Source organism: Aulostomus chinensis, chromosome 20 (assembly GCF_037954235.1).
Source record: "Aulostomus chinensis isolate RoL2024-O1b breed Wild chromosome 20, RoL_Achi_v1.0, whole genome shotgun sequence".
NCBI classification, from domain to species: Eukaryota; Metazoa; Chordata; class Actinopteri; order Syngnathiformes; family Aulostomidae; genus Aulostomus; species Aulostomus chinensis.
Window position 1 is genome coordinate 4,381,694 of NC_141339.1, and position 14,959 is coordinate 4,396,652.

General features: G+C 42.3%; 1 protein-coding gene across 1 annotated transcript in view; it reads left to right on the top strand.

The window, feature by feature from the left end:
- Nucleotides 1-12,464, top strand: part of ptchd4 (patched domain containing 4) — a 43,221-nt gene extending 30,757 nt beyond the window's left edge. Inside the window, exon 3 of the mRNA XM_086189797.1 lies at nucleotides 5,886-12,464. Within this exon, the coding sequence (XP_086045923.1) occupies nucleotides 5,886-7,567 (1,682 nt within the window). The 3' untranslated portion in view covers nucleotides 7,568-12,464. The remainder of the gene's footprint in view (nucleotides 1-5,885) is intronic.
- Nucleotides 12,465-14,959: the final 2,495 nt, after the last annotated feature.

A 14,959-nucleotide genomic window follows, 5' to 3' on the forward strand; every position in this document is an offset into this window, starting at 1 on the left:
CCCTGTGTCAGCTGGGATAGGCTCCACCCCCCCGCGACCCTTAACAGATAAGCAGGATAGAAAATGGATGGATGGATGGAAGTTGCTGCACAATTAATAAAAATTAATCACAATTTACAATGTGGCGGATAATACAATTTTCCAATAGCAAGAAGGATCAGTATTTGATAAAGGGCTATTGTGTTTCCAAGTACAACTTTAAATGAAATATTCTGGTGCTGCGGTGACATCTACAGAAGCATCTTTGTGTGATTCAGATCCTCGCAAAAATCACACCGTTATTATTTTTAATGGAATTTTCGATAAAATCTTAGAAAAATCAATATTCTCTCCAATATCGCTATCATTAGTCTGAGTCCAAATAATCACAATTCGATTTTTATCAGGAGTGTGCAACCTGAGACCTGGAGACAACCTTCCTTGTGTTTCTTCTCCTAAAGTTCTTCACTAAACGTGTGAAAGATGATAGACGTGCGTCTTTGTTTGACATGAATGAGAAATCATCCCTGCTACAAGCGTTGCTTTGTTTTCTCTTCGCTCTCATTTGCTTCATTTCATCGCTTCTGATGAAGCCTCTTCAGTGACACGACAGGAGATACCGCCTCATCCTTCAGTGTTAATATACAAGTTATTGCTGACGAGGATTTTTACTTCTTGGAATGTTTTTTTTTTTGTTTGTTTTATTTTTGCACCCATGACAAAATAGGTTTATGTATTTTCAATTTTTATATCCCTCGAAATAATGATAATAATATAATCTAACTTATTTTATTATGATTATTTTAAAAGCAGTGGTGTGCATGGTAATCTAATGTGTAATCATACATTTTCCAGAAGCTGTTCCCTCTTGCATAATCAACCCTCCCCGTGCTTGACTTTTTTTTTTTCTGTGTACAGCCAACACACAGGACAAGAACACAAGAAATCGTAACTAGCTACTGGTTAGCTATTAGCACTGAACAGTGATAATGAGCTTGGCTGCAGATGGTTGCTATGGTTCTAACAGCTTGCTCCAAGACTTGAGAGACAGGACAGCAGCTTCTTCTGAGCATTTTTATTCTTGCTTCTTTCAAACTGATGGTGAGTTTATAAAAGGATGAGCAGGGAAACCCAGTGGTATGAGCCTCAGGACCTGTTTCCACACAGCATTTTTCTTTTTAATTGCTCCCTATTAGGCGCGAACATGCAGTGCTTGTCCCATCACTGGCTTATCTTTTCCAGGGAACCAATCATATAGGTGCCAGAAGATGGGTCTTGTCACCGTGGTAACCAACATGGGGGAGGAGAAGCTTGTTTTATCACAACAGAGAAAGAAAAGCCAGTTTGTGAGCAGATCGACACTGAATGTTAATACGTTCTGTAATCGGTTCCCTGTCGTGATGTCAACACACTCACCTCTCTCTGCAGCCGTCAGACTGAGCAGCGACAGCGGGACATCGCCGTTTTTAAGCTTCCCAGAGACAAAATAAAGATAAATCACAAGAGTCTTAGTTCAGCTACATAGAATCACTCTCTCGGATGTGGAGGACTTTTTCCCTCCAAAATCATGACTCATCATGTATATAACGGCATTTGGTTTCAGCCCTGGTAATGAGCTCTCCCCACACAACAGGCGGGAGATCACTTTTCTGCCACTCTGAACAATCTGTTTATCTCTCACATGGAAAGTGAAGGGATGACAACTGACATTTGATTCACCTGTTAGTTGAAATGCAAGCGAAACTAAAACAGCCCAAAACCTGTGAATGAAGCATCTTGATAACAATAAATTAAAAAAAAAAAAATGGGTGATGACCAAACTCACAGTGGGTAGAGGAAGGCTTGTTGGTAATGAGGACTGGCTCCATTACAGGACCAACAACACAAGCCTTCAACTGCAGTCGCATAGCATTGGTGGAGGGAAGTTGCTATGCACAGTAGCACAATTTGCAGAACTAGTAAATTAGGGAGAGGCATAGTTTTATCAACAATTGCTAATTCATTGTTAAAAATTTTGTTGATCACTTGAAATTTCAGCGATCAAAGGAGGCCGTGCTGGGTCGTATAATTTCACTACGTTAGACCAATGAAACAATCTTACCATCAGAGGGAAATATTAACTACGTTTAGGAAACAGAGAAGAAACGGAAATACGCTGCTCCCGACCAGCTGCTGCTGCCAACATGAACATGAAGGGGTCAAGGAGAAGTTTGGTGGGGGACCATTTCTAAACAAAAATTTGACAAAATTAATTCTAAACACTGCAAAGCTGTGCGTACAACACAACCATCACCCTAAAGATAACCAACATTGATGCGCGCTTCTCATCTCAACCTAGCATCATTAGCATAGAAAATCTATGATGCTAAACGGGTAGAGACAATCACCCAAGGGATCTGCAGATTTACTGAGAGGGTACAGTATGTTGCCCATGAGTATTGTTGAGGGCAAATGTTCTCAAAATGTGATGAATTTAACTGAACTATCACGCAAGAACATTTCTTTAAATGGCCCTACCTACGGAAAATACACAAATACAGGAGTTTTAGGTGTTATTGGTGGTCTAGTATCTCTTAAGTAGTAGATGAAGAAGCCACTCCCGCATAGACATTCCCCACAACAATGTGCTTGCTGAAAGGTTTGAGCGGTGTTAAATATACGACACTCCACCAGATGGGCTCGTCCACCTGTCAGGAATACTAAATCTGGGCTTTTTCTATCATGCCTAAAAAAATGACACACTACCACCATCCGGTTTGGTAACTGGGAGGGGGAGCACTGGGGTGCCCCTTTCTGTAGTGTCGAAGTAATCACAGGGTTTCCTCTCTCTCTCCTCCCCACTCCCCACCCCTCCAAACCAACTGACACTAACTAATTGACTTGCAGCACAGCTTAATAAAACTAAAAGCAGGAAGAGCCATCTAGCCGACTCATTACATAGGCCTAATCCTTTATAGTTAATTAACTTTTTCTTTGTGTCAAACGGGGACATTTATAATGCTGTCAAGAGGATCAACCCCTCTCACTTGCCTCTCTACCTGAACTATTTTAAAGCAGATGCTGGAAATGTTGGATACTGAAATATTTACATGGTGCAGCAGCCCTCACCCCCACTACCACAGAATGTTACAAATGAATGAACAATGTGAGTGGGTGGTCTGGTGTTGAGATGTGTCTTTGAACGTTATGAATTCATGCCAATCATTTTGACTGGTGAAATCCTGTATAAATTTCACTCACAAGGACGGGTCTGTGGTTAACTGGTGTGGGTTATAGAGGCTACTATTTATCTAAAATGTAAAAAGGGAAAGGGCCAAGAAAAGCCCAAGACTTTATTGAAATCAAACACAGGCTACCAAAATCATCCATCCATCCATTTGCTATACTGCTTATCCGTTAAGGGTTGGGGGGGATGAGCCTATCCCAGCTGACATTGGGCTAGAGGTTGGGTTCACCCTGGACAGGTCGCCAGTCCATTGCAGGGCCATCAGGAGCAATTAGGGGCTCAATATCTTGCTCACAGATACTTCGACATGGTGACCTGGGCAAGTGAGGATCGAACCAGCGACCCTTTGGTTGCTAGACAGCCACTCTTCTTCTAAGCCATGCTGCTCCCACCCAAATCAATGAATTTAATTAAATTCCTGAATTAGTCAATAGCTGATCTGGGTAGAGCCTTACTTAAGAATAATGCTCGTTTGTACTGGCATGGCAGCTTCAAGGAGTGGCTAATAAAACCTGAATCTGCATGGGAAAGTGACAAGATAACAATAAACATGCAATGTCAATGGAATTTGGCAACTTGTAAAAACGCTACTTGCAAAATAATTGCCGAAATGTGGAGGTACAGAGATTTGTTAATTAAATCGATCTCTATCAGTGGGAGTGTGGAATACCATTGAAGGGAAAAGGGAATACCATGTGAAATATACAAGCAACGAGAGCCTTGAAGGTTAACTCACAATCAAAAGTCAGCAGCAGAGCAAAAAGTTATGAGCAAATAACTTTGTGTGCTCAACTGTAAAATCAGGAGATGCTGTACTCACATGGCCTTTTATTTGCTGTTAATTGGGTGATAATACCCTCACAAATCACTAGCAGAAGTCGAAGTAAATCCCACATACCAGTATGTCTTTCCTGTAGCCTTAAGGAGCATTGTGCAGGTCATATTTTTATGAGATTTATACTTTGCATTGTCCATATGACCACTTGAAAAGTTGTGGCAGGTTTTCATACGCTTAAATACACATAAGACAAAAATGCTGAGGAATTTTTTTTTTCTTGTTGGAGAGAAAAATTAGAGGCTTTTATTTTACATCAAGGGAGGAATATGCCACTACTCTGATATCCATCTGTGCGTTTGCAGGGAGGAGGTTGGTAATCTGTCACGTAGGTGGCTGTCAGTAGTTGGTCAATCAGTTAGTTAGTTTGTACGTTAGCCGGTGCTGTTACTTTGCCAGTGACTGGAAGCTGGAAGCAGCTTATAGTGTGCTAGCGGTCATGCTGTTGAGTAGAATCATGCAGAGGTCTGCACAGACTCAAATATTTGTTTTGTTTGTCTCCAACCCTGTGAGCTGCCAGTGACTTTTGGGAGGATGTTCTGACATCAAAGTGTTGTGTGAGTGTGTGTGTAAGTTGCATCTATTTGAACTGACCACATATTAAATGTCTAAACATCTGCGTTCTCGCATGAAACAGGCCTGAAGTGTATGTAACAGTAGCAGTACACTAGCAGCAGTATTTCCTTCTCTTTCAATCTTGAACTTTCCAGAGAACATAAGAAACCTCTCCGTGAAGAACTGATATTGAGAGGCATACAAACCATTGATCAGGGGTCCAAACTCGTGTGAATGATGCCAAAAAAAGCAAGTAAAAATCTCCTAACTCTAGGCTGTTCCTATTTCCTTGGACAGCAAAGCAGATTTATGAGGTTGAGGTCATCATGCGTGTGCACAACTATTTACAACTCCCCGAATCTAGCATTCGTTCCAACATCCCTCTTTAGAAAGAGTTCCTCCCTATGCGCCAAAGCTTTGGCACCAACTTTCCCTGTACGATTATTAACAGGGTTTATATCAGTGAGTTTTGGGTTTGACTGGACTGGACCAGTTTGATATTGAACCAAACAACAGACTAGATCAAGACACCTAATTACAGCACCAGATACCACTACTGAGTGGTGTAAAGTACAGAGGCTTTTACTGTGGGCTGCAGCTGCACCCCAAGTCACACATAAAAAGACCTTTTGCCAAATCTAAAGATTTTATACATTAGACCATCACCAGTACTGTCCCCTAGTGAGGGGACACAGTTCTCTTGGCGTCTACTCATTAAATGGCAAGGACACAGACCAGCACATTGGAAGTAGCTGACAGATGTGAATGAGCTGAACATTGGAAAGATTTGTATTTAGCAGTCATTTTTAATTAACCAGAATGAGTCATAATGACAGTTCTGCCAGGTTGCATAAAATCAAAACTGTTTAAGCTCCAGGACTGTACCAGGAACTTACCAACTCTTATTTCAAAGATGGCTGTAAATGCATGGATACAGACCTGCATCGGCGATTAACCTCGATGGACTGGCTATTGGACATACAGTTTTAATGCAGCTGGTCATGTTTTGTGGCCATACAGACCCTGGAAGTGTCTCAGCTGCCTGGACCTAGCATATGACTATGTAGACAATAGTGGTACTTACATGAACCCCAGCATAAAACCATATCAAACGTCAAACATCAAACACCATACATAAACCATCCACAAGATAAGAGGGTTTCTGCTGAAAAAGGTCAGCCTTTGTTGCTTATTTTGGCATTTCACTGTTTCAAAGTATGTTACACAATCTCACCAAAGTGCTATCAGTCCAAACAGAGTCCTTACTTGGTTGTCTGTCTTGTCTTCTAGGCCATGGAACCAAAGGGGTGTTCGAGTTATTGGCAGGCTGGAGGAGAACAAGGGAGAACCTCCCCTTCAAGGAGCGTGTGGCGGATGCTTTTGCTGACGTGATGGTGTGCTACACTATGACAAGCTCGCTGTACATCATCACCTTTGGCATGGGAGCTAGCCCTTTCACCAACATTGAGTCGGTGAAGATTTTCTGCCAGAGCATGTGTGTTGCAATTCTGGTCAACTACTTCTATGTATTCTCCTTCTATGGCTCCTGCCTTGTGTTTGCTGGACAGCTGGAGCAGAACCGCTACCACAGTGTTTTCTGTTGTAAAATACCCTCAGTGGAGTATTTGGACCGCCAACCCACATGGTTTAAAACCATGATGAGTGATGGCCATGATCTGTCCACACACCATGACAGTGTCCCCTACCAGAATCACTTCATCCAGCACTTCCTGCGCGAGCACTACACAGAGTGGATTACCAACACCTATGTCAAACCCTTTGTAGTCATTCTGTATCTCATCTATGCCTCCTTCTCATTCATGGGATGTTTACAAATCAGTGATGGTTCAAACATTGTAAACCTTCTGGCTAGTAACTCTCCAAGTGTTTCATATGCTCTGACTCAGCAGAAATACTTCAGCAACTACAGCCCAGTAATTGGTTTTTACATTTATGAGCCTATTGAGTACTGGAACTCCACAGTGCAGGAGCACCTCAAGACTCTGAGTCATGGTTTCAATAAGATCTCCTGGATGGACAACTTTTTCCACTACCTGCGGGTGGTGAATGTCAGTGCATCCACCAAGGGTGACTTCATCACCATCCTCAAGGGCTCTTTCCTGCGGAGTCCTGAGTACCAGCACTTCACTGAGGACATCATATTCTCCAAGAACCGCGAGACAGACGAATATGACATTATCGCCTCACGCATGTATTTAGTGGCACGGACCACAGAGAAGAAGCGTGAGGAGGTGGTGGAGCTTCTAGAGAAGCTTCGCCCTTTGATGCTGATCAACAGCATCAAGTTCATTGCCTTCAATCCCACATTTGTGTTCATGGACCGCTACAGCTCCTCTGTCATATCGCCCATACTGACCTCAGGCTTCAGTGTACTCACCATCCTTATACTCACTTTCTTCCTGGTCATCAACCCCTTGGGGAATTTCTGGCTCATCCTCACAGTAACATCCGTGGAGCTGGGTGTTCTGGGTTTGATGACACTCTGGAACGTTGGCATGGACAGCATCTCAATTCTGTGCCTTATTTATACCCTCAACTTTGCCATGGATCACTGTGCACCACACCTATACACATTTGTACTGGCCACTGAGCACACTAGAACACAGTGCATTAAGTTGGCACTGGAGGAGCACGGGGCCGCCATTCTGCAGAACACATCCTGCTTCATGATTGGGATCATGCCCTTGGTGTTTGTGCCTTCCAATCTGACCTACACACTGTTCAAGTGCTCCCTCCTCACTGCGGGCTGCACCGTGCTGCACTGCTTTGTCATCCTTCCCGTCTTCCTAACCTTCTTCCCACCATCCAAAAAGAGACACAAGAAAAAGAAAAGGGCCAAGCGGAAAGAGCGGGAAAGGGAGAGGGAGCGGGAAAGAGAGAGGGAAAGAGAAAGGGAGGAAATAGAGTGCATTGAAGTCAGGGATAATCCTGATCATGTGACGAATGTCTGAATTGTTCTAGCACTGAGTATCAGTGGGTATACGTCAGGTATCGATGGATGAGAGGTGTTCTCCATTGATGAGGCACCCCTCAAAGTGCAGGGGGAGTCTGAGAAGTCCCCTGTGGGGTGAGCACTTGTCACTCCCAACCAATAGCAGCTAAGCCGGCCAGAGTAGAGCGCAGCCCCATTGGACGATCATCGGTCCTTCAGTCTGGACAGTGTATTTCATTTGCACAAACTACAACATCTTCATGGTTGAAACACTTTCCTAACTATTTGGTATGAAACAACTTTGTTACTAGAACTGTAAGTAAATATACAGTAATAAACATACAGTATATTATTACACTTAAATAATAGCAATTCTAATTTCATCTCCAACAGCCCTTATTACAAATGAAGTGAGAGGAACACAGCAGTTTGCTCAGACATGATAGTGAAAGTGGTTTGTGTACAAATTAATCAGGCGTGTCTCATCCAATGAAGCAGATGAAGCAGTGCTTAATTAAAACATTTACAAACTGAAAAATGATGCATAGTAATTCAAATGGTGTGTGTGTGAATTTGATGATTGATTACTTGCCTGTGTTGCTTTGTATTGCATCGACTGACAAAGCAAGCTGTATAGACACTGACCCCAACTGGCCACACATAAAATGACATGACTACATAGATTTCGGTGCCATCAGTTTGTGTCCCAGCATTTGAAGCACTGCTTCGCTGTTTAAAATATGAGCCAAGTGCTACGTCCCTGCACGATAATCTTAAGATGTTTGACAGTTCTGATATATGACTGTGTTTCATTTTCACTACATTATGTTGGTCTCTGTTAGGATTACAGTTATGCCAAGTTATTCCACACATTCAAACACCAGAGAGATTACAACTATAAATGTCAGATTATGTCAATGTCATAGCTTTGATAACACATCAATGTGGTAAAACAGAATCATTGGAGAAACACTGCATTTTATGCATGAAGGTAGACCAACAGAAAACTGTGTCGAGTTTTATTTACTCACTTGCTTACTGAGAGGTGTTGCTGATATTCTATCCATTCTATTTATATGAATTAACGTGGCAAAACACTAGAACACCTCTTCTTGTAACCCAGTACAGTCCAAGAGCAAAATGACCATTAATCAAAATCAACACGTCTTTCAAACAGATTATAATCGTCGGCTGTTGTATTATACTGCATTAGTTTGATCTAGAAGCACCTAATAAATTGGAAAGTGAATATACGTTTAGTCTAGATGAAAATCCCAGTATTTCCTACAGTCATTTTACAATTAGCCGTAGGTGCATTACCATACAGTATAATGCTTGAATGCAGTAATATGTGAATCTGTTGGTTTGTATCATCATTTGTAAGTCTCAATTTGTAGGTTCGTTTCTCCAAAATTCACTGGAATTCATCATTTGAGGGCACTAAAAGGTCCTCGTAGCTTTCTTTGCTCCAAAGAAACAAGATTATGTGGATAGAGAGACACTAAGGACGGAAAGCACACCACATCCTTTACTATTAGCAAACAGCTGAACTGGGTAGATGGCAAACAATGTGTCTGTAATGAAGAATTACTTTGCATATTGCATGCTGTGAAAAGGTCTGTTGAGGTTTCTCTCGGAGGCAAATGTGTCAGCTTCATTTCAGAGGCCATATCAGGTCTTGGGCGATGGCAAAAGAACTGCAGTGGGCTGCAGTGTATTAGGAGCAAATGATATCTGACTGTCGTGCTGCAGTCTTTGAGAATTATGAGAATGAGACTTTAAACTGCTTTGCAGCAGACCAGAAAAACCAAAAGTGAAGAGTATGTACAAAGCTTGAAATAGTCCAATAAGTACATATGAACGGAAAGTTTCTGTGAGATTCTGAATGTCTCCACGATACCTTAGAAAAGCTCACTGGCATGGCCCTGGCAGTTGCAAGGTTTGAATGTGATTCAGTGTCGGCAGTGTTGCCAAATGTTTGTACAGTTTTATTTCTGGCAGATTTTTACGAAAACAAAAAAACATCTCGGTAATTTTCAGCCTTCATGTATATCAACCATGTCGCTGTGAATTAATCAAGCTCATTCAAATGATAACTATTTCATGCAGGCTTTTGGTTAAGTAATGAAGTATTCCATAAAGTATGCAGTGTCTAAATATTGTAGAAAAATTCTGAAAAGTCTGAAGTGAAACCAAAACTTTGGGACTGTTCCCAACAGGAGGAAAACCCTCTGAAAAGAAGAGAAAAATCAACTCAACACTATAGCCTTGATTAAAGTATATTACTCAATTTATGTCCACCACTATTTATCAAATAACTCATCAGCCTGTCACGTGGAAGGAGTTTGCTCCATTGCAGCGTTCGTGGTGACCATCTCGTGGATATTCTGTTTCATGCAGTCCATTTTAGATTACTGCTTCTATTTTTGACCCACATTCTTTCATCAAATGGCATTCCTCAATTTTTTTTTTCTTTTTTCAGCACCAGTAAAGGCCTGGACAAATGCACTGAACGTAACTTGCCTAGCAACACGATTAAAAACCTAATTATAAAAATAGTGGAGCATTTAGCTGACAAGAAGACATTGAGGAGACAAAAACAGAGCTAGAAGTACATCTTTTGGACGTAGATTTGTTAGATGAGTAAAACTATGATTCCCAGTCAATGCTCATGTCAGTATGTCGCTATTATGTTTGTGGGGTGTTCTGCTGCCCCCAAGTGACCACAAAAAACAGTTGAGACTTGCAGAATATTCAAACACCGCTTCACACAAATGAAAAGACACCAAACCAAAAGATATTTGTGCGTTAGAACTGAGCTGTACAGTGACATTCCGGTCATCAGTTGAGGATTTCAGCGGTAGCCATAGTATCGTAACCACCTGAGGTCAACTCACCAAGGTGAGGTTACCGGACTGTGACGCATGCTCCCACAGGAGCCTCAAGTTAATGACATCAACCTTCTTCTGAGAAAGTTTTATTTGTTGAATTATGGAGGGGAACTAGACTGGCCACAATCCACAAGTGTAACAGCGATGTCTGTGATTGGTGGAGTATGCTGTCACCATGGATACGTTGCATGCACTTATTATTGTCGCCCATTCTGTGTTTCATGTGTTTTTCCAAAACCGACAGTGAGGAACCTGGCTGGATACATTTGATTTCCACCGTGATATTGTATACAAGTTAAATATTTTTGAGATTAGCAATGGACCTCAAGATAGATTAGTCCTAAAAGCACAGATGGACACTTGGCCACAAAATGCTAATATTAAAGATTATGTCAGAAATATCATTTGCAAAGGCCAATGGTCTGAGTAGTTCCTCAACTCATAGGAAAATGATTTGAACAGTCACACTGTCACTTTTTATTCGAGGTTCAAACTTCCATTTGAAGGTAAGGCGAAAAGCTCATTCGAACTGTAAAAGATGTTCAAAGGGCCACACACACGAGCTCCTCACGCTAATGGGTACCTTTTGTTCAACAGAGGGAGCTCTAAAATATCCATCATCCTGACCCATTGCATCTCCTCTGACCTATCAATGAACTGAAATAATGGCGTCCTGGTAGCAAAATGGAGGACCCATCAACACCAATGACCACAGTGACAGCAGCCACAAAAGATCCCCATCGCACAGACGTCATCACTTCTGTTTCCCATCAGTTTGCGTTAGTTGCATGGTGCTTGTCACGTGCTGCCCAAGGCAAGAATATTAATGTTATTGTAGTGGCCATAAATGTACGACTGAGCGCGGGTGAATTAGGCCGGTACATTACCTCACTGTGTACCACCAAAAGATGAAGAGCTGCCTTTCAAAACCAGCCGTGGTCCCAGTTTTAGCACTCCTTACCAGTTGCTTCTAAGTCATTCTGAATTGCTACTGAACCGTCCGTTCTGTGTTTGGATCCCAACTGGACGGAAGCAGCTGCCTTTCCTAACCTAAGGTCAGTGCTTTTTGATGTGAGCGCGAACTTCGGTTAGCTCGCTGCAGCTGACTGATCTCACGTGTTCTGGGGTTTTGGCAGGCAGGTTTTTACGTAAAGTCTCGTATATAAACGTAAAGCAGAATAAGTTGCTGAATTTCATGACATCCTGTTTTATTCCAGCAACACAGACAGCAGCTGGGACAAGCTGTGTGTCACATGACGATCAGGGACTCCTCTGTGACGCCGCTCTGTCACGTCTTGTTTTACCTCCAGAAGAGTGTCGGTGAAAGGGTGCATTTCACTTATTGTTCTGGGTTTTTCAATTTTTAAACATGCAGACAAATGTTTTACAGAAAAGACAAAGATACTGAAAAGCAGAGTGGAGCTGAACAATATGAAGAGATGGGGGGGTGCATTTTCCTTTTAGCGCAAGAGGTATTAAATGCTCTGTGCTGCTACAGACAACTCAGTTCTCCTGGGCTAAATGTAAACCTCTGTACGCTGCGACTCCTCAAAACCTGCTAAACGGTCAGATGATTGAGTGAGAAAGGAATGAAAAGCGTGTATAAAAAAGAAGATAAAAATGTGATGTGGAGCCTGGAGGAGGGGAGATGAGAGGCAAGGAGAGGAGAATTTGTGTGAAGATGACGGAGGTGGAAGTTTAGATTTGTGCAGTGAGAGGAAGAAGAAATGGAGCGACAGAAGAAGAGTGAAGGAGAGAAGAGGGACAGTGAATAAGTTTTGAGAAAAAAAACAAGTGCAGCAGGAGGAAAGAAAGGAGCAGATGTAATTCAGTGAGATTATAATCTTTGCATCTGTGCATCCTAAATTTATGGAGACAAAAGAACTGGAAGAAGCAATTATTTAGAAGGGTCAGCTGACCTGAGCAAATTACACACATTCATCACACATTGAGCCGTGCTGTGTCTTGTGTCATGCTTTGTCTGACTGCGTGTGTGTGTGTGTGTGTGTGTGGGGGGGGGGGTATTTTACATTTCTTTTTATAAAATCTTTTTTTTTTTCTTAACAAAGAGGCAATGTCCTTCACAGACTCACTTGACCACCAAACATTCCTCTATATCTCTGTTAATTTTAACTCAAGAGCTGAGAATTAGAATTTATGACGAAAATATGGGAAAATATTTAGGGGAAACAAATGTCTTGGGCATCCAGTGACAAATCCAAATAGGTCCGAAACCAGAGTGTCATGGTTGGCTCCCTGGGATATCTTGAGAAGTTGACAGCCCCGTATGTTGTTGATCCATTCGTTGATATTAACTGCTCAAGTTGCTGGAGTTTACTACACTGAGGAATTATCTTACATTGGTGACAACAAATTCAACAAGAATGACAGTTCCTGTGTTTTGTTTTGTGATATTGACATCAAATGATGATCACATGGAAGGAATAGCCGAGGCAAGAGTGAAGCGATGTGCAGGTCTGGGGTCTCTGCAACCAACACCCCCCTCGAGAGCCAAAATGTCCCGTCCAACCTGCTATTGACCAAATTTATTTTTATGCTATTTTATGCCTTGTAATGATGACAATATTGCAGTTCCAATAAAGACCCGGACTGAGCATTCTCTGTGGTGCTGATACTGCTGCTATGAAGCTCCGAGTGAGCTCTTGGGCCCCGTCCATCTGTGTGAGAAAGAGGCTAAATAAACAGACAAATTATGTCGCTGCTTTTATTTTTTTTATTCCTGATGAAACAAACGTAACTCTTGATTAAAGTGTGTGTGAGCAGGTCCTACAGATTGTGGGCCGAACTGTGCGACACTAATAGCTGGCCAACCCGACTTTCTAAGGCTGTGCTCGTACATGAGGTGAATGTTCACGTCACCTCCATTTTGGGAGTTTGATCTCTGAGTTGTTGCAAGTTTGGACGCTTGATCATCTGTGTCGATTCGCCCCTCACGAAAAGCAGTCTGTCATGAAGAGGATTCTGCTAGAGTGCTCTACCCAACAGAGAAGGGGGACACTGCTGCTGCTGTTGCATCACCATTGTTCATGTACGTTTTAAGCCTATTTTAATTGAGAATTTTGGTGTTTAGACATCTAATACAGTACATGGTTGTTTATCCAGTTGGTGCTGACAATTAGTTGACTTTATTTTGAGCTGTTGGCATTGGACAGCGCTCTTCAGTGCAGAAGCATGCTTCTTAACTGTTCTGACCCGGCTCCAAGGAGCTCACATCCCAACGTGCTTGATCAATGTAAGGCGCACGTCAGCTATGACCATGCAGTTTCACACAGCCAGGTGAGTGCCAGCTAGTGAGGCCAGCAGCAGGCAGTCTATAGTTGCAGTCATTGGTGCAATGAAAACAGCCCCACATCAACAAAAGACCCTGAAATCCATTGCCAGCCCAAATCCCGAACATCGCCTGTTTAACCACGACAGACATTTGAGACATTAACATGTTTCTCCCTCATAAAGGCGAAATCAGCAGCAGCAACCATCTGGTAGCACACAGCAGACATTCAAGCCACTGGCAAACCTCAACATAATTCTAGCTGTGGCTAGCAGAGATGGCTAGCATGCTACAGCCTATCTCAGCTTCCGTTGACGGCCAATCAGGGTTCACAGCACCAGGCAGGGTTGTCAAGCTGGGACCCATACCACCGGAACAACCCAAAATATCGGCTAGCTCAGATGCTCAGGTCCCATGTATCCTAGTGGTTAAAGGTTTCAGCTCTGGTGCACTAACACTGGAGGGCGAGGAGCAAACAACGATCAGCCGGTCCTCCATTGCCTCAAATCAACAGGATGTCAGTGATGTCTGGAGAATCTCGAAACTTCAGGACAATTTGTCACTCAAAATTAAATATGCAGAGATACAAAAACGTGTCAGTTTTGGCGTATTTCATTCCCACTGCCTGAAAGGAACGGATCTAAATTTGTGTCTCTTGGTGTCTATGTGGCGACTTTACTTTGTAATTAAACCGCATAAATAACTGGCTTCCCATTTCAGTGTGAAGAGCGTTTTTACATGAAGGCCTAAAAAAGAACTCTTCACATGACACGTTGGAAAATAAAGGAAATTTTGGAACGCCCCTGATATCAGCCGAGAAAAGACATGAGACATTGATACTGAGTGCGACTCTGTGACCCTATTCCTTCCTAATTTGTGCGAGTTCATGAAGTAGTGAAGATAAGGGTTCTACCCGGCTGTACAAATGTCATGATGACGTTGGCTGATCCACGACCCAACTGGCCTGCCAGTTCACTATTTTTCAGCTGAACGCTTGCAAAATTAAAGGTTTGTCCAAACACAGCCGTTTTTAAAAAGTAGGTAATTTCTCTCAGTCTTTCAGGTCATAGGCTACAAACATTTAGAAGTAAAACGATAAAGTGGGTTAACCATACAAATTCAGTCGCCTATAAACAGAACAACTGAAACTGCCTCAAGATTCATTCATTTTAAAGTACGTTGGGTTCCAACCTGATGTGGTGGTTTTGAATTTTTTTGTTTGTTTTTTTTT